This window comes from Leucoraja erinacea, chromosome 33, assembly GCF_028641065.1.
Source record: "Leucoraja erinacea ecotype New England chromosome 33, Leri_hhj_1, whole genome shotgun sequence".
Classification (NCBI taxonomy): Eukaryota; Metazoa; Chordata; class Chondrichthyes; order Rajiformes; family Rajidae; genus Leucoraja; species Leucoraja erinaceus.
This window is the reverse complement of record NC_073409.1, coordinates 16,499,544-16,526,225: the sequence shown is the minus strand read 5'-3', so window position 1 is coordinate 16,526,225 and position 26,682 is coordinate 16,499,544. Positions and strand designations below refer to the sequence as shown.

Here is a 26,682-nt window from a genome sequence, read left to right as displayed (position 1 = left end):
ATATACATGGGGCTGTATATCTTCAAGCACATGTAGAATTGTAAATTGCTATCAAATCTCTGCCTACTCCTGCTAAACCAACCCCGTCCGTCACCTTGCTCCAGAGCTTTCCTGCATTTACATTTTCTTGTGTTCTCTCAAGCCTCCCTCACCCTTCGGTACCTTCTGTAAGTGCATCCTTACCAAGGACCCCCATGTTAAACTGCTGCTGATCGACTTTACTGTTTGTATGCCTCGTTATTACCTTCCCCTCAGCCAACAATGAACCATTGTACATTTCCTTGATTGTGCAATGATCGATTTCTTCTTTGATCTATGCTTTACATATCCTACATGTTCTTTGTACCCTTCCATATCTCTAGTTTCCCTCTCCCCCGACAGTCTGAAGAAGAGTCTCAACCCGAAACGTTACCATTCCTTCCCTTCAGAGATGCTGCCTGTCCTGCTGCGTTACTCCAGCATTTTGTGTCTACCTTCGGTGTAAACCAGCATCTGCAGTTCCTTCCTACACAGCCAAGTTACTGGTCCTTGTGATTGGTGTCAGATGTGATTTATTTGTAATTGGTTGGTTTGCAAATCTTTCCACCTCACACCTCACACCTTTCCATTTCTACTTGTACTCTCTCTCTCCCCCTCCCTCTCCCTCACCCCCCCTTCCCTCCTCCCTCCCTCTCCCCCTCCCCCTCCCCCCCCCTCCCCCTCCCCCCCTCTCTCCCCCCCCCCCCCCCTCTCTCTCCCTCTCTCTCCCCCCCCCTCTCTCCCTCCCCCCCCCTTCCCCTCTGTTGGTCACTTGAATCAAAGTTGACTTGCTTCTAAGTTCTGAGTGTGAGAGTCACAAATGGGGCAAGAAGTCCTCAATGGGGCAGGTGGGAGGGGAAGGTTAAGAGGTTCTGCTATTTACGCTCCACATGTTCCAAGATCACTGTGTTCCTCCAATTTTCCCTCCTAATAATCACCCCTCCATTGGCATCCATGTCTTCAGCTGCCACGGCCCCGATGCTTCAGAATTCTCTCCCTAAACCTCTCCACCTCCCTACCCCTCTCAAACACGCTCTCAAGGCGACCAAGCTTTTGATTGTCTGTCCTTAAAGGCTCCCTATGTGGGTCAGTGCAATTGTTTGTTGAACAATGCCCCTTGGGCTACCTGTCTGCATTAACGGCACTCCATGGTTGAAAGCTGCCGAGACTGAGTTGGTGCTGTGTTATAAAGAATAGCCTTCAATCCATAGAGCGAGTGACTGTAAAACGGTGCCATCTCCCACTGGTTGAAACATGTCCTTGGGCCTTTGAAGAAAGCAACCAATAATCTTCTCTTTCTTTCAAGCCTTGAGCTATATTTTTTGCTATCAAACAGGTGTTTTGAACACTGGAAAAAACAAAACACTTGGATCTTGGCATCAGCAAAATCCTTGTGTGTAGCTGGCAAACAAGCCTCCAAGCAACTTTTCCCTTTGATGTTACTATTGTGCTTGTGTTGTAATAATGAAGCGGAGTACTTTCCATTTCAGTGACCTATTTTCAATATCATCAAGAGCACTGATTATTTACGGGATAGAGACATCTTCAGGCCGCACAATGCTGCGGAGCTGCTGCCTTACAGCGCCAGAGACCCGGGTTCAGTCCTGACCTTGGGCACTGTCTGTGTGGAGTTTGCACGTTCTCCCTGTGACCACATGGGTTTTCTTCGGGTGCTCCAGTTTCCTACCGCATCCCGAACACAAATATTTCGTAACCGGAACTGTTCTTAAGTCTTGAACCACCAAAGCGTTCAAGCTACTGTATCTTTTCCAGAAAGTAAAAGAAATGAGAATGGCCAGGGTGCCTGCCTTTGATGATACTTCCAGCCGTCCTGATGTAGACTGGATGGATGTAAGTACTGAGCCTGTGATGGACTGGGCTGTGTTCACCACTGTCTGCAAGTTCAGGCGATCAACACCAGAGCAGTGGCCATACAAGGCTGCGATGCATCCTGTCAGAGTACTCTCCATAGTCCATTGTAGATGAATCTTTGTGGACCTGCTGAATCTTCTCAGATATTTAACAAAGTAAATACACTGAAATGCTTTCTTGATCACCGCGTTGTTGTGAAGAGACCAGGTGAGGTTGTTGGAGATATGAATGCCTTGGAACATGAAGTTGAGAACATCAGAATTCTGACCCATATTTGATGAAGGACTACAAATATGTCCTTGCCGTAATGTTGGATGACTTGAAAGGAAACCCAATGGTCCTTGCGCATCTGCTGCTCTTGCTTGTCAAGGTTAGTGAAGATTTTTGTTTGGTAGTCCATCAAAGATTTGTTGGCAGTTTGTGGCAATTGCAGCTACAGTGCATTAGTGGATGAGGATGAGATATCCACTGGAACCATGAATGGTTACCAAATGTTAGCATCAGTGCAATTTTTCATAGTTCTCATGTGCTTGCTCTGGCACATCTTAATTTCCTGTCACGTAGCATTTAATCTTTGGGGCTATCAGTGGTAGCTGATCAGAGCAACATTTCAAAGCCTTCTCTGGTTTTCACCACTTGTTTATATCATGAAATTATAAACATGTCAAGCCAGTCCTTTTTCTATCGATGTTCCTTTCGGTGGGGCTTTGCTTGTGGAAAGGTCCATTCTTTTTTTTTTGATATTGCTGTTTTATTTTTGCTGACACGGCCCGTTCATATTGCACTTTCAATGGGCACTAAGGATTATATTACTGAGGGTCTGGGATCATATAAATGGCCAGACAAGATTGGAGATGTCATTCTCTGAAGGAGATCAGTAAAGCAGCCGTTTTGTGGAGGTTCTTGATTAGTACGGGCATCAAAGGTCATGGGGATCAGGCAGAAAAATGGGTTGAGATGAAGGAATAGATGCCATGATTAAATGTTGCAGCAAACTCAACGCCAAATGACCTAATTCTACTCCTCTGTCTTATGGTCTAAGTCTGGGAGGTTCCAATGCCGGCATTATTGATACTAGCACTAAATAGTATTTATTGATACACACAATAAATTCCCAATTTATTTAGTTCTACTAAACTAAATTCTATTCTGGTCAGGTGGAGTTTGAACTTGAGTTTCTTAATCACATCCACATTACTAGTTCAGTAAGATGACCACAACATTATCATGCTAACACGATTTTTACAGACTATGGTGATATCCTTGTTTCTTAAGATGTTATGAAGTTCAGCTTTTGTTTCTATGCTAATATTGTTTGACGTGCAGCACTGATATTTGCTTTGGACCAAGTACGATATCTCATCTGTTTTTCATTCATCGCATGTATTGTTGTATTTATCTATCATTTCCATGTATACAGTGTACTCTGTGAACTTCATTGCGTCCTGGTGTGTATGACAATAAACTAATCTGAATCTGGGACATTGTACAGAAATTGTGGTGATCCAAGTGGATATTCATAATCCCTTAAGGGCCTGTCCCACTTGGCCGTCATTTGCCGCCATTTACGCGACCTGGTAGCGTGTGGGTAGCGCGGGACGGGCGCATGGAGTGGCGTGGAGGAGTGTGGAATCGCGCAGCACTCCAGGATTTCGTTTTGCATGAAATCTTCGCGTGCCACCGACCTGCCGCGTTAAAGACGGCCAAGTAGAACAACCTGGCGCGGCGCAACGTCTCACCTCCGACAGCAGCAGAAGCAGGCAAACGATCGCCGAACTAGGCCTGGGGCTCACGGCCGTTGCGGTCCGGATCCGCCCCCACTCCCACTCCCAGAGCGGGGCCAAGACGATTGGAGATAGACACAAAATGCTGGAGTATCTCAGCGGGACCGGCAGCATCTCTGAAGAGAAGCAATATGGTGACGTTTCTGGTCGAGACCCTTCTTCAGACTGAAGAAAAGTCTTGACCCGCAACGTCATCCATTCCTTCTCTCCAGAGATGCTACCGGTCCTGCTGAGTTACCCCTGCGTTTTGTGTCTATCTTCAAATGACGTCACGCGCTCCAGACGGCTGTGCGGACGCAGGATGACGTGCAAAACCGTCGTGCGACTGTCAGGCGTCAGTCACTACCGGCCTGTCGTGTAAATGACGGCCAAGTGGGACTGGTTGACAAAAGTTCCAATGTGCTAAAATGTCTCCCTCAGTCAACATTGCCAAAACAAAGTAACCAATTATAAATGTTGTCTTGGTGAAGCTTTGCTGCATTAGTTTATATAAAGTCGAAAGAGTCTTACTTATTGAATGATTTTGAAAAAATGTAATTGAATTATCTATAAATTCCTCCTTTCCTTCAGTGCCTTAGGCAGACGATGCCCCTGCCATGTGGTTTTATTGCACGTGATGAGAATTCTGTCTGACAGATGGGCTTGTCTTCATTTTGCTCAAAGTGCATTTACTTGATTATTCTTCCAGTGATAGTATATATATATATACTTACAGCAGGCAGCCGCAGGCTTACAAATCAACTGACTATTACACTGAAGGACAGCTGAATCTGGATAAAGTCTATATGGCAGCATTCAGATTCAATCTGCGATGAGTTTTGAAGCAGTTACATTAATGAAGGTTGATGGGGCACGGTCATGCAGTTCTGTCTGCTCGTTACAACCAAGCAGCGGCAGGTCGAGAGTGCGGCAATGTAATCCATGCTAGACATTCTTTTGAAGACATTATCCACTATGCTGGGTAGAACCAAAGAATATTAGCAGGTTGGTAAAATCTCAAGGAACCATTTTCATAAGTCATTGAAATGTCCAGGATAAACAGTGGAGAAATAATTTTGGACCTGTACTTGCAGTTTAGAGTGAAGGATGAGAGGACACTTCATTGAAACTTACCAAATAGTGATAGAATGGATATGGAGAAACGTTTCCACTAGTGGGAGAGTCTAGGACCAGAGGGCACACCCACAGAATTAAAGTTTGTACTTCTAGAAAGGAGATGAGAAAGAATGTATTTGGTCCGAGGGTGGTGAATCTGTGGAATTCATTGCCACAAACTGCTGTGGGGGCCGTCATTGAGTATTTTTTAAAGCAGAGATTGATAGATTCTTGATTAGTAGGGATGTCAAATGTTATGGGGAGAAGGCAGGAGAATGGGGTTGAGAGGGAAAGGTAGATCAGCCATGATTGAATGGCAGAGTAGACTTGATGGGCCGAATGGCCTAATTTTGCTCCCATGACTTATGAAGATTGGTGGGTGCTTGGAACTGCTGCCTGCAGCAGGTACGACAGTGGTGTTTTAGGCTTTTAGATAGGCACATGGACATGTGGGGAATGGATGGATATACATGCAGATCACGCCAGCAGAGGCTGGTTTAACTTGGCAACATGTTCGGCACTAGCATTGTGGATCGAAGGGCCTGTTCTATCTTCTATGCTTTTTGCATCATTCTTCATACCCTTCTTCCCTGTCGATTAAGTTTTAAACTGATCATTTGTTGAAATAAAGACAAGTATCTGAAGGGCAGGAATAGGTAAGAATGGAGGGAATTGTCAGCACTCCAGCTGTTAACAGCCGGCCACGAAGGGAAAGCTTCATCCTTCAGGGTTCCTGCAACGACACAGCTCGCACACTGACAGGTGGAGATGTCACCCCACCCCCTCCCCACCAAGTTTCTGAAATTTCTGTGACTCAAGATTAATTGCTGGATTTACTGTCTCTGCTCAATCATCAACACATCCAGATGGTGCACTTTAAAACAAATGGATTTAACAAAGAAGTCAAGAGATCATGGCTCTGACTTGCAAAGGCAACCAGAGGGGAAATTAGGATTTTTGTTTTCCCTGGAGGGTTTAGACCTCAAACAAAAATCTAAAAGGTGGAATCAAATTTCATGCAAATGTTTGAAAAGCAGATAAACATGTTTCTGAAATGATTCATTTGCATTTCTGTGGAGCAAAAGCTGAGAGCCAAGTCCTCAGTGAAATGGTCACTTCCTATGGTGCAAGTTTCCACTGAGTGTAGAAATTGCTGGTAAGATACAGTAAATATACCATACAAGGTGCAGCTCTCCACTTTCCTTTGAAAATAACAAAAAAAAGACGAAAGGACAGACTGTTGGCGAGACTGCCATAGGGCAGTAAAAATCTTGGAATAGAGCGTCATTAGACAGGTACGGGGCTAAACCTCAGTCCCCACTCTCAGACCAAGGGCTCCAACCTAGTGAAGTGCTGACCTAAGAATTGCACTGAGTGCACGCATTGAAGTTGTTCATTTATTGATCGTCTGGTCTATTATGTAAAGTAACCCTAGACATCTTCATTTTCTCTTTTCAAGCCTTGAATTAGAGAAAAACACAAAGTGCTGGAGTAACTCAGTGGCTCAGGCAGCATCTGTGGAGGGTAGGGACAGTTGACATTTCAGATCGGGACCCTTTAAACTTGGTACAAAATAATTTAATAACGCAGTCACAGAAATGAAAATCAGAAACTTTTTTATTTAAAAGTTCAACTGTTTCTATTTCCAACATACTAACTAACAATGTTTCATAAAAATGGTGCACAATTCTTTTCCTGAAATAGTTTAAAGTAACTTGCCATGCTATCTGTTGGAGACATATCGTTCTTCTCCTTATTTAAAAAAAAATACAAAAAAATTAGGCTTCTTTAAAAAGGGGGCTCAGTGCAAATGAACAGTAGTTTCACAAAGAAACTGTGCTGCTTTATCTGTAACTAGTTTTGCAGAAGTCTCGGAGAAACCTTACACAATCACCCGTCGTTGGGGCTGCGCCAAGTTCTAAGGTTCCACTGCAACCATCACACTTCACCCAGTGTCTCTCTCTCTGCTTCATTCTCTTCATCTTTTCCCACATGCTTAAAGTCACATCCGTCTCAGTCCCGATTAAAATGACAGTTTTTGCAGCCTTCTGCTCTGTTGGTCTTGTGGGCCAAGTGAAGGCCTTGTCCAAGATCATAGGTGGGACAGGTGCCAACAGCTTGATGTGAAGTTTCCTGCAGATCAAGCAGAACCACTTTGTAAAATGTGATTATAAACATATTATTTGCTTTGTGGCAAAAGCAAAATAAAGAGCTTTGTTTTAAAAACCAATAGTTCAGTATTGTCATCAGTATTTAGTATACCCACCGCTGTGTTCAAACCATTTAAAAAACAATTGCTAATCAGATATGATTTATGGATTCATGGGTAGACAAAAATGCTGGAGAAACTCAGCGGGTGAGGCAGCATCTATGGAGCGAAGGAATAGGTGACGTTTCGGGTCGAGACCTAGTGCCTCATGTGGGACGACAGATGGCACAATGGGCGAAGTGTTCGGCTGGCGACCGGAAGGTAGCCGGTTCAAATCCCGCTTGGAGTGCATACTGTCGTTGTGTCCTTGGGGCAAGACACTTCACCCACCTTTGCCTGTGTGTAAATGTAATGTAATTATGTGAAGCACTTTGGGGTCAATGCAAGTTGACTAAAAATGTGCTATATAAATAAGATTATTATTATTATTATTATTATTATGCCTAGTGTCACATGAGGGTGGGGGAATGGAACATGTGTGAGATTCTTCACACACACATTGGTGCTGTGGTAATCGTCTACCCAGTTTCTAATATAGAGCAAGCATCTTTAGATTTACCTTTTATGATAAAAATTATTAAAGGAAGCAAAGGGTGCCAGGGTTAGTGGGAGTAACGGAATCGACAAGGTAAAGTGCTGCACACAATGCACATAGTTCTCCTGGACTTGTATCGGCCAGCGCCTTTTAAGATTCTAGAGGGATTCAAGATAGTTTAATATCATGTGTCCCAGATAGGACAATGAAATTCTTGCTTTGCTTCAGCACAACAGAATATAGTAGGCATGAATACAGAACAGATCAGTGTGTCCATATACCATTATATAAATATATACACACATGAATAAACAAACAGATAAAGTGCAAATAAACAGATAATAGTCTATTAATGTTCAGAGTTTTGTTTGAGTTGAGTTTAATAGCCTGATGGCTGTGGGGAAGTAGCTATTCCTGAACCTGGACGATGCAGTCTTCAGGCTCATGTACCTTCTACCTGAAGGTAGTGGTGAGATGAGTGTGTGGCCAGGATGGTGTGGGTCCTTGATGATGCTGCCAGCCTTTTTGAGGCACTGACTGCGATAGATCCGCTTGATGGTAGGGAGGTCAGAGCCGATGATGGACTGGGCATTGTCTACTACATTTTGTAGTCTTTTCCGCTCCTGGGCGCTCAAATTGCTTTTACTTTATACAGATGATGCAATACTATACAAAGTGCTTAAGGTACAATAGCTGACCAAACATTTTTTCCTTACTATTTAGTAAGAGCGAAAAGGTGAAAAACATTTACTAAAATGTACACATCCATTCAAAAGTTTTCACAATTCACTTTAGCGGCATTTGGTTCATTAAAATATCCCTAATCGCTCTGATTTATTATATTCTTCACCATCATCTTCATCGTTCCTGGATAAATCAAATCAGTTGGTGTGGGAAGGAACTGCAGATGCGGGTTTAAACAGAAAGCTGGAGTAACTCAGTGGGCCAGACAGCATCTCTGGAGTAAAAGGAATCGGTGACGTTTCGGTTTGTATGGCTGACGTCACACATTTGAAAGTGGAACCTTCTGTTCCCTTACTGAAGGATAAAGTAGCACTGAAGGACCCCAGAGGAGAACCACCAGGTTAATTCCTGGGAAGAGGGGGGTTGTCTGATCAAGATAGGCTTGTTAGTCCTTGTATTCCTTGTAGTCTATTTGGTTGACTAGGAGCACCCTGGAAAATTCTACAAGGGCCTCAGAGGGTAAAGGTTAAAATCTTTTCTTTAACGGTAGAAACGCAAGAGAATGTAGCTGCAAAATAAATGGCCAATTAAAAAACTTTGACAAGTGGAAATTTCTTCTGAGGATGGTGAATCTCTGGAGTTGTTTGCCTAAAGGTTGTGGAGTCTAGCTCACTTAAAGTGGAGACAAATATTTTTAAGATCAAAAAGTTTGATGGTTATAGAGAAATAGCGCAAAAGGCCAGCATAGATCAGCCATGGTCTTATTGAATGGCAGGACAGACTTGAGTGGCCAACTCCTGCACCTGCTTTCTGAACAGTAGCCATTTTATCCCTTTCTTTTGCTAAAGGGAACTGCGACTTTAGAAAAATCCTGCACATATTGACAAAGGGAAAATATATTGCCTTAATATGCCTCCATATTCATATAGATTGCATGACAGAAGTTCAGTTTAAAAAAAACATTTGCCAAAGGACACAGCAGCTGAGTTGACCATGTTCCTTTGATTGCTGTCCAACAACCTGTCCCTCTGGGGCATACATGACGGGCTCAGGCTTAGTTCCAATCCCTGACAACATTAATCTATCTGCTAAAAGGAAGCTCAAGAAAAAGAAACCAGGGAAAAACTCAAAGTTCTGGGCACCCAAATAATTATTCACATTTCACCTCTTTCCACATAAAACCAAGGTTTTCAAAGCACGGGTTATATTTGTCTGGGAAAAGGGGTGTAAATCCAAGTACTTTCCTGGGAGGAAACTGCTACATTCACACGTTGAAGATAGTTCAGGATGAAATAAAATGGAAAAACAATCAGAATAACAAGTGAAAGGATCATTAAAAGCAAGCCTGTTAAATCTTTCCAGAAAATATTGTGTCCTCGCGATTCTAGTTTTTTCAGATTGGACAACCTTTTAGTCCCAGGAATTAGCCTGGTGAATCTCCTTTGGACTCCCTCGATTTGCTCTTTCTCAAGGATTTCTATACCCTTTTAGTAACAGTGGTCAGGCACCGAATGGTGTTCATACATTATAGCACTGGATTTGTCTAAGTTTTGCTGTTGCCAAAGTCAAGCACAGGCAAATTACCAGTGTCGTCATTGGAGTTTCGAAGCTGTTTAGGGCCAGAACTATTCTCCATGCTATCTTTGTGATCTCCAAAGGCCGCTGAGTTTTAAAATCAGAGGGTATTAAGAAATCCTGATATTCTGTGCCCCCCCTGACATTATTAGCAGAAAAAAAGTGACCCCCTTCATTGAACCTGTGGCCCCCTAAATCCCCATTTTTTTCTGTGCCCCCTCCTGAAATTTGCCATGGTCCCAGGTTGGGAATCACTGCTCTAATGTATGGCAACTTATTCTTAAAAAAAAATCACAACATATTTCCTCTCGTAGTATAGCCTAGTCCTGCAAGTTCCATACAGTTAATAAATGTCTACAACTGACTAATTAGCAGCAGAAAAATCAGAGGAGACACAAGAGACTGCAGATTTCAAAATCTGGTGCAACAGACAAACTATGGGAGGAACGTGGCAGTTTGAGGGGGATGTATGGGTTGGTACTGTTGGCATTGAGTGGGCACCAGGAAGAGTAGAGAGGGGGGGGGGGGATAACCAGTGTAAAGGAGAGACCACACCTGGAGTATAGTGTGCAGTTTCGGTCTTCTAATTTGAGGAAGGGCATTCTTGCTATTGAGGAAGTGGAGCATAGGTTCACCAGGTTGATTCCTGGGATGGCAGGACTGACATATGATGAAAGAATGGAGCGACTGGGCTTATATTCACTGGAATTTAGGAGGATGAGAGATCTTATAGAAACATATCAAATGCTTAAGGGAATACACAGACTAGATGCAGGAAAAATGTTCCCAACATTGGGGGAGTCCAGAACCATGGGTCGCAATGTAAGAATAAGGGGTAGGCCATTTAGGACTGAGATGAGGAAAATCTTTTTCACCCAAAGAGTTGTGAATCTGTGGAATTCTCTGCCACAGAAGACAGTGGAGGACAATTCACTGGATGTTTACAAGAGAGTTAGATACTGCTCTTGGGGCTAATGGAATCAAGGCAATGGGGAGAAAGCAGGAACGGGGTACTGATTTTGGACGATCAGTATACTGTTCTATATTCTATGTTCTGTACAACTGTAATAGGACCTCCTTGCTCCTATACTCAAGTCCTATGAAACATAGAAAATAGGTGCAGGAGTAGGCCATTCAAGCCAGCACCGCCATTCAATATGATCATGGCTGATCATCCAAAATCAATACCCCATTCCGGCTTTTTTCTCATATCCCCTTAGCCCTAAGAGCCAAATTTAACTAACTAAAATGAAGGCCAATATACCATTTGCATTCTTCACTGCCTACTGTTAGGCAAAGAATATTTCCTGGTATATAGGAGAACCACTTACAAGATTGTTGCTTGTTGGGTATTTGCAGTCCCTTTATACTTTTAACAGTTTAAGTCAGAATTTTATGTACCTCCCAATAAATAAATTGTTATAAGGAGGGGGTCAGTATAACGGTCACATGTAACAGAGAAGAAAGTAAGGAGTTTCTCTTGTGTACAGAGGTCTAACCTACTTCTGTTAGTGAACTGAGAAAATGCCAATGCTCCTCCCTTCCTGTCATAATCAGTCATTCTTTAAAAAGGTAGTTAGGACATTTAATTGCATCTCTCAAGGATATTATCTTTCACCTTGCTTAGGATTCAAACAATGCCATTTCCGTTTCTCTTCGGAAAGCGAGTGAACAGATGACAAAAAGTAACAAAGGAGCCTTTTCAGAAAAAAGGGGAAGGTTACCTGAATGGGATTGTTAACAGAACCACAGTAAACTTTCCTGGCTTAACAACACAAACATAGCAACATCACAGTGCCAGGATTGTGCAAGATCAACTCAATGGGAGTTTTGTGAATCTAGGTGATAAATTGGTTTACATTTTAGCATTGCATAGCAACAGTCATAACTTTGAAGATGATGGGATTAAAAAAGCAACACAATTAATGCTGACAATCCATAGAAAGTATACTGTCGAGTTGCATCACAGTTTGGTTTGGAAACAGCTCTGCCCAAGACCACAAGACATTGCAGAGTATTGATGTAGCCTAGACAATCACACAGACCAGATTACCCCCCCACTGTTGACTCCATCTATACTTCATGCCGCCTCAGGAAAGCGGTAAACATCAATAAAGTCCTTTCACACCCTGTCAAACCTCCTTCTCCCCACTCCTGTCGGGCAGAGGATCGTACCACCAAACTCTGGAACAGATTCTTCCCCTCTGATTTGAGGCTTCTGAATGGACCTTCCATGAGATAGGATAGAGTCCCAATTCTCCAACCTACCTCATTGCAGACATTGGACATTTTCTCTGGAAGTTATGCTACAATGCTGTGAACTATATTCTTCACTCTATCGTTCATAATGCTCTACCTATTGTATTGGAAAGAACTGCAGATGCTGGTTTAAATCGAAGGTAGACACAAAATGCTGGAGTAACTCAGCAGGCAGGCAGCATCTCTGGAGAGAAGGAATGGGTGATGTTTCGGGTCAAGACCCTTCTTCAGACTGATGTCAGGGGAGTGAGTGGGACAGAGATAGAATATGGTCGGAGACAGTAAGACTGGTGGGGGAACTGGGAAAGGGGAGGGGATGGAGAGAGAGGGAAAGCAAGGGCTATTTGAAGTTAGAGAAGTCAATGTTCATACCGTTGGGGTGTAAGCTACCCAAGCAGCAACTCCACCCTTGCACCGCCCTATCTCTTATTAATTCCATAAACTCCTCCACTACCTACATTTTTGCATGGTCCCCCATATCTCCCCTATGTACTAGGTGTCCTTGAGACTCTTGAAAGGCGCCCATAAATAAAATTTATTATTATTATTATTACTGTGTTTTTGTTTCTCTTCTTACCTTGCCTTTTGTAAAATACCATGGAAATGTTTGGTATTTTATTTTAAAAATGCTGCTGGATCAATATATATGGTTATGAAAGCACAGTTCTCCTGATGTCATTGTAGCCATTTACTTAACTAAACCCACAAATGCATTAGCCACGCTTATCTATAGAACATAACTCGTACTAAGGCTGCAAAATTAGTCTAGATATAGTCAGTTGCAAACTAATAAGAGGCACTTTGGAAATGTTCACAGTTTAGAGACAATAAACAATTGCTTTTAATTCCTTTTTGAAACTTGAGGCTAATCTAATTAGCTAGTAATTTCTTATAATAGACAGAGTACTACCCTTTGAGTTTTTAGTAGGTATGAACAAATGCCAGAGGCATTGTTCTGTTAAGTTTCTAACTATAAATTCTATCATACAATGCCCCCCATAATGTTTGGGACAAAGACCTATCATTTATTTATTTGCCTCTGTACTCCACAATTTGAGATTTGTAATAGAAAAGAAATCACATGTGGTTAAAGTGCACATTGTCAGGTTTTAATAAAGGCCATTTTTATACATTTTGGTTTCACTATGTAGAAATTACAGCTGTCAGCCTCTTTCATATTTAAAGCTAATGTAATTAACCCCTCTTCAATTTAAAATGTGAATGGACACAAGCTTAGAGCCATAAATTTGGAGTCAAGCCGTTTTCTGTGTATATTTGATCCCAATAAGCAAAATCAATTCCCTTCTGCACTGTTTATTACCAGAATGAATTGCTCATCTAGTGAGGGTCTCCACAGACACTAGAATTCCTTTAATAATTTGGTTGTGACCAAAGATCATGGAGCTGATCTTTGGTTGTGACCACTACTCATGTGCCAGCCATTCACCAATTCTCCAACAGAACCAACATCATTCTCCAACACCGGCACATAAACCATTTTTTAGCAGTAGGAACAGAACAGTGAATGGGAACCGTGGCTAATATTGTGCCCTTCCTAACCAAGGATCATTAGTTTCATCAGTATAACTGACATTATTGCACAAAAAGAAAACATAATGAGCCTCTAGAGTATAAATTAGGTAATAAACTTAAGAGGGGGAGGGTGATAGCGAGATATCTTCAGACTGATGTCAGGGGAGTGGGAGGAGTTATCTACCACATATAGTGTATAGGTAAGAAAGTTTAAGGTGTGAAAACAGGACAATGGGAATGGAGATCAAAGAAAATGAAGAATAGATCATTGTTAGTTGGGAGAAGGTCGCAACAAAGCTAACAGAGATAAAATGTAGTCAGACAGTTAGACTGGTCGGAGAACTAGGAAGGGGGAGGGGATAGAGAGAGGAAAGCAAGGGTTACTTGATGTTAGAGAAGTCAGTGTTCATACCATTGGAGTGTAAGTTCCCCCAAGCGAAATATGAGTTGCTGTTCCTTCAATTTGCGCTGGACCTCACTCTGACAATGGAGGAGGCCCAGGATGTTTGTCGGGTCTCAAGGTTGTCGTCATGCCCTGTGCCAGTAAATCACGTATTACTCTTTTCGGAGGGATCATGACAGAAGCCTTCTCGTGGCGATCCCCGGAAACAACGACAAGATGCACTCTGTGACGCGTCGGGTAACCTATTCTGTCAACATGTTGGACGACAACGGAAGCCAACAGCGAGCTGTGCGTCGTCTGGCACATGTTCGAACAAACTCTTTTCGGAGCAGAAAATGGGATATTTACAATATAAACTATCGGGATACTCACATGATTGCTTGGCCCATTCTAAATTGTTGTTGATGCGTCTCTGAAAAAGGAGATGCCAGATTTTGGTTGAGAATATAGTACATTAAGAAACAGAAAACATTACAAAGATAAGAAAAACAAATTAATCCAACATAATAAGGAGGGTCTCAACCCGAAACATCACCCATTCCTTCTCTCTAGAGATGCTGCCTGTCCCGCTGAGTTACTCCAGCATTGTGTGTCGACCTTTGATTTAACCAGCATCTGCAATTCTTTCCTACATAATAATAGTTTAAAGGGCCTCTAATCTGCCAAAGGATCAAGGAAGAGTTTAACATTCTTCATTGCATGGTAAAGAGCAAGGATGAACCTGATCTGAGATCATTGCTGTTAATACCTGAAACTCGTACTTCATGTAGAAAAACATTAACATAACTATTCTATTTGCAGATGTTCTCCAGTGTTAAACTTTCATATACTTTAGATTTCAATACTTAATATTTCAAGTTTGTGACTTGTTAAAATTATATGTATGCAAACACTAAACCTTTAGCTCGAGAACAATGTGGTTGTGATATTTTGTCACAAAAAGATTCATGTAACTGGTATATCCAGGACCTATTTCCCAACAATTAGCATTACCTACATATTTTTCTTTGTTTCAAAGAGTTCTTTTTCACAAATATTGTAGTAGAGCTCTGAGCATATATCACGATTTTTCTTCACATAATTAGAAACAAACATTACTGTTAAAGTCCTCTAAAATATTAGCAATGGAAAATATTTGGAAAAAGGAAGAAGTCACGGAATTGTGGAAATAGCAATCTGAACCTGTCAATAATCAGGGAAAGTTTGATGGATTGATATTGTGATGAACCAAGCTACATGGTTGAGCATCCAATTATTTATTTATTGAATTGTCCTGAAAGTGCAGTTCAGAGACAAAGAACGCAGGTTGTCAGCACTTCACCACGGAGTTCCTGGCTCACATCCTCTGCCCTCAACCGCAAGTAGTTACTACAAAACTGTCTGGAGTTGGCACAATTCCCTCTGATCCTGTCTTGCTCTCTGAACAGCTTTGGGGGTGAAAAACCTCGATGTTCTCCTTGGATGCTATCCACCAGTGTATTGGGGAGTCAAAGAGGGTTCTCCAAACTCCGTAGTCCCTCTTTAGTTCCTCAATGTTCTCTGGGGTCGCATTTAATTTCCATGTACCCCTGCCTGCCTTCTGGTCCTCATGTCATGTTAGACTTATTTGTTGGGTGGACGAAACAAATTCAGTCTCGTGAATGGTGAGACAATGCATTTGGGGAGGTACAATAAGAACACAAAGATACCTGGGAGGGCGGTGGAGCAGGGAATATCTTTTGTCGGTGACATAAAATGTGTAAATGTGGCCGTTAGATGCAGATTTTTTCTTTGTCTGAAAACGCAAGGAACTGCAGATGCTGGTTTACAAAAAAAGACAGAGTTGGAGTAACTCAGGCAGCCTCTCTGGAGTACATGGATAGGTGACGATTCAGGTGAATACCTTTCCTCAGAAACGTCACCTACCCATGTTCCCCAGAGATGCTGCATGACTCGCTGAGTTACTCCAGCACTGTGCGTTTCTTTGTCTGTGTGTAGTTAATAGCAGGGCTCCCTGGAGACCACACCATACTAATGGGGAGAGAAAAGCTGAGCCACAAATCACAGACGGATGGATGTGTTTAAGAAGGAACTGCAGATGCTGGAAAATCGAAGGTACACAAAAATGCTGGAGAAACTCAGCGGGTGCAGCAGCATCTATGGAGTGAAGGAAATAGGCAACGTTTCGGGACAAAACTCTTCTTCAGACTGATGGATGACAGGCAAAAATGAGCAATGCTGATACAGTCAGAAAGATTCCCCCAAATACATTACCTCACAATTACAAGGATAGTTTTCCTGTCATCTGCAAGTTTTTTTTTGTTGTGCTTATGTTTTAAGTGTAATCATTGTGTTCCATAAACAGCAAAAACTGATTACAGGGTTTTTTGGAACCTGTTGCAAAAACATCTCAGAGTCAGACACTGATGATAGGGCTGTGTCCTAGGCTTAGATTCTAACAACATCTTCCATCTACACAGCACTTAAAAATGTTCTGAGATGCTTCACAGGCATGTAATGTTGTTCCTTGAGCTCGCTTTGGGCCTCATTGCAAAAGTGCAGAAACATAGAAACATAGAAAATAGATGCAGGGGAGGCCATTCGGCCCATTGAGCCAGCACCGCCATTCATTGTGATCATGGCTGATCGTCCCCTATCAATAACCCGTGCCTGCCTTCTCCTCATATCCCTTGACTCCACTAGCCCCTACAGCTCTATCTAACTCTCTCTTAAATCCATCCAGTGACTTGGCCCCCATTGCCCTCTGTTGGAGGGAATTCCATAAATTCACAACTCTCTGGGTGAAAAAGTTTTTTCTCACCTCGGTCCTAAATGACCTCCCCCTTATTCTAAGAAGTCTGGTGGTAGGTCTGAATGACTGGGGGATAGAGAATTTAAATAGCCAGAGATATTATTCTACTAACCCTTTGTCCATTCCCTCCACTGATCCTGTCTGAACCCGAGTTGCTGCAGCATTTGCTCAACATTTCAGCACCTGCAGTTTACAGTGTCATCAGGGGTGTTCCCCACTGATTGCCCAGCCCCCACTTCGCTCAAGACCCACCCTACCTGCTTCTCAATGCAAGTGTTCAACTAAACTACGAACTATCACGGTTGCCCTAAGGACTTTGTTTTATTACACTGTCTATGAAGTATTGTGTTTACAGGTCGGTTATGCTACTGCAAGTAAAGATTTCATTATACATAAAGGAAGTGCAGATGCTAGTTTGTCACTGCCCGATCCTGATGGTCACACACAGGACACAAAAATGAATCATGGTACTAGAGAAGGCGACTTTTTGCGAGGTGCCCCAGTAACTGCAATTATTCTGCCTTGATTGTTCTCATGTAGGGCATGACTTTTCTGGATAGTACGCAAAACAAAGCGTTTCACTGCATCAGTACATGACCAAACCGATGCTGATAAGAACTTGAAGATGGGTCCCGACCTAAAAGACACCTATCCACGTTCTGACCCACTAGTTTGTGTCTTCAGATTGATAAGGTTGCTGGAGAAACCTATCACTGCTAGTTGGGGACAATTGTACATAAATTACACCAGGACCTTCAAAGATAAAGTTCAAACACATATGCATAGTAGGGTGGTGTTTTACATGATGCTAGTGACTATGCTTCCATATGCTTAGTCCTTCTTGGTCGTGGAGTTTGCTGGTGTTGGAGAAGTTGAAGAGTTAGCCAAGGAAATACTTAATTCATAAATTTCAAGGTATTTGCGGAGATCTTAGATTATAGGTTAGATTAAATTCTGGACAACCTCTACCCCTAACTAAACTCTTCATGTGTGTCGGAAGGAACTGCACAAAAAGCTGGAGTAACTCAGCGGGTCAACCAGGCAGCATCTCCAGAGAAAAGGAATAGATGATGTTTCGGCTAAGTTACTCCAGTTTTCTGTGTCTATTTTCGGATTAAACCTGACCTGTCTAAACTATTCCTAGTTATTTTCCCTTGATTATACGTATGAAAAGTCCAGATATGCCACTGTGTGTCTGTTGCATATTTTGTTAAAGCAATACATAGTTCCCTCTGGGTACACAAGAGTTACTCCCGCACTGGTGCCTTTTGTTAAAGCACAGCATTATTCCCGCTGTATATAGGTATGTTACAAAACCTACCTTAAGCGTCGCTGCAAATCTGTCCCAGCCCGTGTGCGTGATTTTGGCGCCGTTGAGAGGGGGGCGGGTTTAAAACGCGATTTTCCCTAGGCTATTCAAATCGAGCTTGTTCAGCCTACTTAGTTGCTGACGAAAAATCGCTGGAAGATTCTTTCGCTGGAGCTATTTTTTAATTTATTTGGTTAATTTAATTGTTATAGTAGGTTAAAAATTATCCTCTAAACCCGCGACCGCCGACAACGGTGCGGATCTCATACAGGGGACAACGGAAGGTAGGTTGTTTATTTTTACATTAAAAAGGGCTTCTTAAGATCCCTTTATACAATGTTTTATGTTGCGAGTAGCCCCATTAAAATCCCGCAGTATTTTTCTGGGCATTTGGGGTACAAATTCACCGCAATGGCAACGTTCTAAACCAGCGCGTTCCACAGGATCCCACTCGAAAGCTGTAAATTAAATGGCCATTAATTTACAGTAATTGAACACTAAATTCCTTCCATTTGGCCTATAAATTAATGTAAATGAGATTTAAAAATCATGTTTTATTGTGAATTCTTTGTGAATGTTATTTGGACACTTCGGCTATTTAAAAATGTTAATCTTTTCTTAAGAAATTGATAGATGTTTAGATCTAGTAATTGAAGTTTGGAATTAGCTACAATTGGGTAACTAACTAATTATATGCTTTAATTTCAGGTCATCCAAGTAAGATTGTTTCATATTTGTTTCAGAATGCTTCAATCTACAATAACTGAACATTTCTTTCAGTTCTCTTAATTTTTCAGAAAGTTATGGCCATTTCACTGTCCTCGATCACAGCTTTTGTGTTAAGTCAATGGAAAATCAATAGGGAACAAGATGCTAATTTCTGAGTATGAAAAAGGCCATAACTTTTTTAATACTGAAGATATGAAAGTGAATTAGGTGTCAAATTAAACTTATTTTTGTGCTTTATCTGATGGGATAAACTGCAGACTTGATTTTTTAAATCTCAAAATGTTGTAACATTGCTACAAGATACAAATAATAATCACACTCCTGACCCACCTGGGCTTCTCCTCCTAGTCGGTGTCGAGCAGGTCGCGGTGCTTCCAGGTGCTGACGAAGGCGGTGGGGATGAGGGAGTAGGGCACAGTAGTGATGCTGCTCCAGGTGTCCGAGGCCGGGTCGTAGCAGTCGAGGCTCTTGCAGCGCTGGGTGCCGAAGTAGCCGCCCACCACGTACAGCTTGTTGCCCGAGGCCACGGCGTGGCAGCTCATGCGTTTGGCCGACATGTCGCCCAGCCGGCTCCACTCGTTGGTGTCGCAGTCGAAGCGGTAGGCCGAGGCGGCCGTGAACTCCGTGTCGCCGCCCATGATGAAGATCTGGCTGCCCAGCACGGCAGCGGCCGCGGTGTAGCGCCAGGCCTGGGGGCAGGCGGCCACCACGGCCCAGTGGTCATCGTCGGGATTGTAGCACTGGACGCTGGGGGCGCGCTCCTGTTCCCGCTCGTGCCCCCGCCACGGGCCCGCGCCCCCGATGACGTACAGGCGGCGTCGCGCGCTCACCACTGCCGCGTTGCTGACGCCGTCGAGCAGCGGCGCCGCCATGTGCCAGGAGTCGGCCTGCGGCTCGTAGCGCTCGACGGACCGCGACGCCGGGTGTCCGCCGCCCTCCCCCGTCGACACGGCCGACGTGTGGCCGCCCACCGCGTACAGCGAGCCCAGCAGCTCGGCCGAGCCGTGGCCGAAGCGCGCCAGCAGCATGGGTGCCGCCCGGGCCCACCCGCCCGCCGCCGTGTCGAACACCCACACGTCACGTGAGACGCCGGTCTCCGAGCCCCGCCCCCCGCTGACGTACACCTTGGCCCCCAGCGCGCAGGCGCTGAACTCCTTCCGCGGGCTGGGCAGCGCGGCCCTGGGCACGATGCGGCGGGCTCGACGCTCCAGCTCGTAGATCTTGTCGCACATGAAGGTGCGGCCACCCAGGATCAGCAGTGTGTGTCCGGCCCTGCGAGGCCGGGCGCAGGGGCTGCAAGCCCCCTCCTTGTGAGACGGCGATGTCGGCAGCAGCAGGCAGCGCCGGGCCTCGGCCACCAGCCGCAAGCTCCTCTCATCCGCCGCCACCAGCCCGTCACGGGCCACGGCCCGCTCCAGGTAGCCGGCAGGCAACAGGCCCAGCCGGACGTGACTCAGCAGGCGGGGCAGGCAGTGGCGGCGAGCGGTGGCGTCGTGTCGCACCCACCTCATGAGGGCGCGGTGAACCAGCCGCTCGTCGTCCGCATCCAGCTCGTCGCAGGCCAGCAGCTCGCCCAGCTTGGCCTCGGGCAGGCCACAGAAGTCGTCGTCGTCTCCGTCCAGCCCGCCTTCAGCGTACGTCTGGAAGTGGGCCAGACACATGCCCCAGGCCTGCTGGTAGAGCCGGCGGCACTGGTGCGCGTCCGCCAGCAGCATGAGGCGCAGGCAGTTGTCGGCGCCCAGGCTCCGCTCCAAGAAGTCGGCTGCCGCCTGGCGCACGTCGTGCAGCTGCAGCATGTCGCCGGCCTGCAGCAGCGACTCAGCGTTCTCTCCACTCAGTGCCAGCCGTGACGTGTAAGCGTACTCCAGCAGCTGCTCCAGCGCCTCGGGCTGCACACTCTCGCCAAAGTCCACCTCGCCCGCCCTGCTCTCCCGCAGCCCGCTGCTGAACATGGCCTCAAAGTAGCGGCTGCAGGCGGCCAGCACGGCCCGGTGGCACGGGAAGGAACGGCTGCCCGCCCGCAGGGTCACGTCGGTGAAAAGACTCTGTCTGCGCAGGTTGTCCAGCTGGCTGAGGACGCTCTCCGGGTGCGAGGCTTTTTGGAACAGCGACGTGTTGGTCGGGCCCTGGCTGCGGGACTTGCAGTTCTCATGCTCGCTCACCGACATGGTCGCACCTCACACAATGGCTCACAGGATCACACTGTAGGGCAAAAGACAAGGCTTTCAGATTTGGTTCCATTGACTGCCCAGAAACATCCAGCATAATCTTACAAGAGTACAGAACACTTGATAAAGAGCCGAGAAACCAAAACTCAATTATTTTAGAGTAAACTGCTGGAGTTAGCGGATTAGGCAGAGCATGTGGATAACATGGATGGGGGACATTTCAGGTCAGGATCCTTCTTTAGACTCAGTTTGCATGAGGGCTCTCTCTAACTTCTACAGGTGCACAGTAGAGAGCATGCTGACCAGTTGCATCGTGGCTTGGTTCGGCAACTTGAGCGCTCAGGAGCGGAAAAGACTACAAAAATTAGTAAACACTGCCCAGTCCATCATCGGCTCTGACCTCCCTACCATCGAGGGGATCTATCACAGTCGCTGCCTCAAAAAGGCTGGCAGCATCATCAAGGACCCACACCATCCTGGCCACACACTCATCTCCCCGCTACCTTCAGGTAGAAGCTACAGGAGCCTGAAGACTGCAACAGCCAGGTTCAGGAATAGCTACTTCCCCACAGCCATCAGGCTATTAAACTCGACTCGGACAAAACTCTGAACATTAATAGCCCATTATCTGTTTATTTGCACTTTATCAGTTTATTTATTCACGTGTGTATATATTTATATAATGGAAATGGACACACTGATCTGTTCTGTATTCATGCCACTATGTTCTGTTGTGCTGAAGCAAAGCAAGACTTTCATTGTCCTATCAGGGACACATGACAATAAACTCTCTTTAATCTTGACCCACACCTACTGTATTCCTCAAGATTTCTACGACTGCAGATCCTTGTGTCTTGTTTAGAATCACTTAAACAATTGACTAGGAATGTCGACTATCGATATAAATGCTTGGATTGATTACCAAATTAACTAATCCAACCTGTTTTCAATTTTATTAGCACCTTATGCATCCTAGTATTGGAATCAAAAGTTAAATCACACTTTCATGGTCACAGGCAAAGCAACAGTGAAAAGCCACTTAACTCGTTTTAACACCTTTGTCAACACATGGAAAGAATATAGTGAAGATTGATAGACATATGTATTTGAATTGATTGAAAGATACAGCACGACTCTTGTGGATCCCTTTGATGGGGAGATCAGTACCCACGATGGATTGGGCAGTGTTCACTTTTTGCAACCTCCTTCGATCCTGGGCGATCGAGTTGTCGAACCAGGCCGTTATGTAAATGGTCAACATGCTCTCTACTCTGCATCTGTTGTAGTTCAAGTGGGTATTTGTTGGTCAAGAAACAATACTCTACTCACCCCCCCCCCCCCCCCCCCCCCCCCCCCCTCTGCACTTATGTTTTATTCAAATCGTTTGCTATGTCGCTCTTCAGGGAGATGCTAAATGCATTCGTTGTCTCTGTACTGTACACTGACAATGACAATTAAATTGAATCTGAATCTGAATCTGAAGTCAAGGCATATGTCATGGTAACTGGCGTATTTAAATGTATCATGTGTTACTATGAGTCAGAAAGGTCAGAGGACACGTGTTGCCAGGATGCCAAGGAATGGCGGAATAAAACAAACATTTATGTTCAGTGTCCTTGAAGTATGTTTATTATATTCGGATCAAGGTGAAGATCTGACATTGACGACGAGGATGAACTAGTAATTGTTTAGTTCAGCTTTTGAAGCAGATAAGGCGTTTAATCGAAGCAGCTGAAATTAGAAGTTTGAATTAATTCGACCCGAGTGGCGAAGCGAGTGTTGTGAGTGGACGGCATGCTAGAGGAATTGGACTGTGTGTTGAAGGAGCAATGCTGGTGCAGCTCATATGATCGAGAGCATTGTTATTGTACACTGCTGGGGCTTATGTTCGGGAGACTTTCAAAACACTCCCGGAGACAGGAGGCATAGCAGATTATGTGATGGCTGTTGCTGCTTTGAAGAAGCATGTGGTGCAAACAAATGCTACATTTCAATGACATGTATGTCGGCAGACGACAGCAAGAGGGGAAAGGCATTGCTCAGTTTGTCAAAAGATTATGTCAAGTTTCTGAGGGCTGCAACTATGGAGCTGAGTTGGAGAATCAAATCAGGGATCATAGTTGGCAAATCAAATGGCTTGAGATGCAAGTTGTTGGAGAAAGGTGACATACTATAATTGGGGGAAGCACTGACAATCGCTGCTTCCTTTGAAGCCATGGAATCCCACTGTCAGTCCATGAGATTGGATGGAGGAAGACACGATAACAAGATGACATCTATTGACACTAGCAAGGAACATGGTAAGGATCATTAAAAAGCTGAAGATGATTGTGAGTGTTTTAGTTTGGGAGTTTAAGACGTTCTGCCAAAGATTCATGCTGCCCTGCCAGGAGTCAAATGTGTAGAAAGTGCAGGGCAAAAATACAATTTTGCAAAGAAGTGTCGAGCGCCAGGCAAACAATAGAGAGATGGTAAAAGAACCAAATACATTTGGAGGAAGAGACAGTACTATCAAAATGTATGCCGTGTTGATGAATATTCAAGTGAATGTAAACGTGATGAAACACGGATATATGCAGGATATGTTTTTGCTAACAATAATTAGCATGCAAAGGTGCCGGTGAGAATCGGAGGTGTAGAAGTAAACATTGTAGTAGTGATAGCAATGTTATTGATAGAGCACTGTGGGAAGATTTTTTTTTTTAATGCACGTCAAGGAAGTGCAAAAGGAATTGTATCCTTATGCATCATCGAAACCACTCCAGGTGGTTGGATGTTTCAAGGCAGAGGTTCAAGCAGGTGATAAGCACACTATGGCTGAATTTGTAGTCATCAAGGAGAGAGAGATTGCTCAAGCGTTAGGTGTGCCACACATTGGGATAAGTGTGAACTCACTGAAGTCGTATGCAGACTTAAAGGAGAGGTTCAAGCCAGTATTTGAAGGCATTGGAAAATTGGGATCGTCAATTCAAACTCAAGATAGACTCAAGTATTAAGCCAGTAGCACAACCAATGAGAAGAACTCCATTTGGATTAAGAGAAGAGGTTGAAGCTAAGATCCAAGAGCTCATTAAACAGAATAGTTTGGTAGTGGCCAGACCAAAGCATCAGAGAAGAACACCCAAGAGATACAAGGACTATTAGATGCATTGACATGTGAAAATGATGTCTTATCGATGTAACAAATGCCAAATCCTAAATGGTGTTGGAATGTTCCGTTTACAATATGGTGATGTGGATATCCATTTTATTTGATAATGGAGGGATGTCATGGTAACTGATGTTGTATTTAAATGTATCATGTGTCACTATGAGCCAGAATGGTCAGAGGACATATGTTGCCAAGATGTAAACTCTTCCTAAAACAAGCTGTGATGCATCCTGATAAAATGCTTTCTAGGTGCATCTGCAGAGGTTGGTGAGAGTTGTAGGGGACATTCCGAACTTCTTAACCCTTCTAAGGAAGTAGTGGCATTGGTGTGCTCTCTTGGTTGTTGCTTCAATATGGGGGGTCCAGGAGAAGTTACATTTGCACTGTCAATGTAAACTGGAGTATGTGTACCACAATGTTGGTGTCCTCTGCGAATTTGAAAATTGAATTAGATTTGTACATGGCTGCACAGTCGTGGGCATATGAGGAGTAAAGAAGGGGGCTGAGTATGCATACTTGCGTAGCGCCCATGTTGAGGATTATCCACGCAGCCTGGGGCACTCCCGTGCTGATGGTCATCAAGGAGAGAAGTGTTGCTGCCAATTCGTACAGACTGAGATCTGTCTACGTTTCGGCCCGAAACGTTGCCTATTTCCTTTGCTCCATAGATGCTGCCGCACCCGCTGAGTTTCTCCAGCAATCTTCGTACAGACTGAGATCTGGTGACAAGGAAGTCGAGGATCCAGTTGCAGTGGGATGCGCAGAGACTCAATTCTGTGAGTTGGTAACCAGCTTGGGGGGGGATGATGGTGGTGAACACCGAGCTATTGTCTGCGAACAACAGCCTGATGCATGTTTTCATTGTCCAAGTGGTCCAGTGCAGAATGGACAGCCAGTGAGATCACATCCTCTGATGACCTGTTGTGCCGGTAGTCAAATTGTAGCAGGTCCAGGTCCTTGTTGAGAGGATATGTGCCACAACCAACTTCTCAAAGGACTTTATCACTATGGATGTTTAAGAAGGACTGCAGATGCTGGGAAATCGAAGGTAGACAAAAATGCTGGAGAAACTCAGCGGGTGAGGCAGCATCTATGGAGCGAAGGAAATAGGCAACCTTTTGGGCCGAAACCCTTCGTCAGACTGATGTGAGGGTGGGTACAGATGTTAGTCCCACTGGTGGGAAGTCAATGAGGCACGTCAACTTACTCATCGGGCGCCGATATTATTGATACCCATTTAAAGCAGGTGGGAACCTCAAATCTCAGTAATGAGAAGTTGAGGTTGTCCACAAAAACTTGGACTGCATAGGTTTTAAGAACACGGTCCAGGTGCTTTTCAAGGGTTCACCCTCCAGAAAGATCTTCTGGCATCAGCCTCTGTGATTGAGATTATTATACCATCAGAGGTGATAAATAGTTATAAAGGAAGGTAGGATTGGCCCGCAAATCAAGATCCAAAATTAGGGCAAGGCCAATTTTGAAATCATTACGTGGACACTTGCGCATGTCGACTGTATGAGACTGTACCTAAAGAGACTTCTGGCATGTAGGAGGCTTTTAAAAGTACAATAGCAAGAGTTCAGGGACTGCATGTTACTGTTAAGGTGAAAGGCAAGGCTGACATGCTTGGGTAAACATGGTTGACGAGAGATTTTGAGTCTGGTCCCAAATGAAGAAGGCATTCATCAGTTTTAGGCCCTTGGGACTAAGTGAATTGCTTGAGTATAAGAAGTGTAGAAGTATGTTTTTGAAGGGATATCAGAAGGTCGAAAAGGGGATGATTTGAATCTGTCATGGCCCTGCAGACATATCGCCATAAGCTGGATATTTATAACCAGGTACAGGACATAGACTATGCCATCTTTTCATTTTGTAGAAAATGTGCCCCAATGAATCAATAAAAATGTAATGATTCTTATACAGTAAAATACCACCGTTTGCAGCAGCAATGTATAAAAGTGGATTATTTAATAGTTAATTTGTTAAAACAAGAATATTATCTAGGACTCAATAAATACATTGCACTGCATGTAATACTGCTGCCATTCATTGCTTGTACATGGTTCTTCAAGAAATTGGTAGGTCTTGAACTAGAGTTGTTTGTTTGATAATGATACCAATACAGTGGCTAGAAGAGCTGTGTCTCAACTCCAGCGACCTGGGTTCTATCCTGAACTCCGGTGCTGTCCATGTGGAGTTTGCACTTTCTTTCTGTGAATTCTTGGGTTTCCCACTGATGTTCTGGTTACACCTCAAAAATGTGCAGCAGGTTAACAGCAGGTTAATTGGCCTCAGTGTAATTGGACGGGAGGGAGTTGAGAGGAATATTTCACAGGGAAAAATCACTTCTCTGAGTAGGTATAGATTCAATGAGCCTAAACAGACTTTTCTATGTTATGGAAGTATGAAAGTATGCAGTTAATCTAGGCAAACTCATCGCTAAAGAGCTGTGACAGATACAAGTTGTCATTTGAATAATATGTTTTAGCTTTGAGGCAATATTTCTGGCATGGGTTTATAGTCAGAGGGAGGTTTAAAGCCAATCTAAGGTGCAAGCTTTTCACACA

General features: G+C 44.1%; 1 protein-coding gene across 1 annotated transcript in view; it reads right to left on the bottom strand.

The window, feature by feature from the left end:
• Nucleotides 1-6,368: 6,368 nt before the first annotated feature.
• The window catches only part of LOC129712757 (kelch-like protein 25), a 30,668-nt gene continuing 10,354 nt past the window's right edge, over nucleotides 6,369-26,682 (bottom strand). The window contains exons 2-4 of the mRNA XM_055661464.1: nucleotides 19,127-20,998; nucleotides 14,340-14,379; nucleotides 6,369-6,902 (exon numbers count right to left, since the gene is read on the bottom strand). Coding sequence (XP_055517439.1) covers nucleotides 19,141-20,964 — 1,824 coding nt within the window. The 5' untranslated portion in view covers nucleotides 20,965-20,998 and the 3' untranslated portion in view covers nucleotides 6,369-6,902; nucleotides 14,340-14,379; nucleotides 19,127-19,140. The remainder of the gene's footprint in view (nucleotides 6,903-14,339; nucleotides 14,380-19,126; nucleotides 20,999-26,682) is intronic.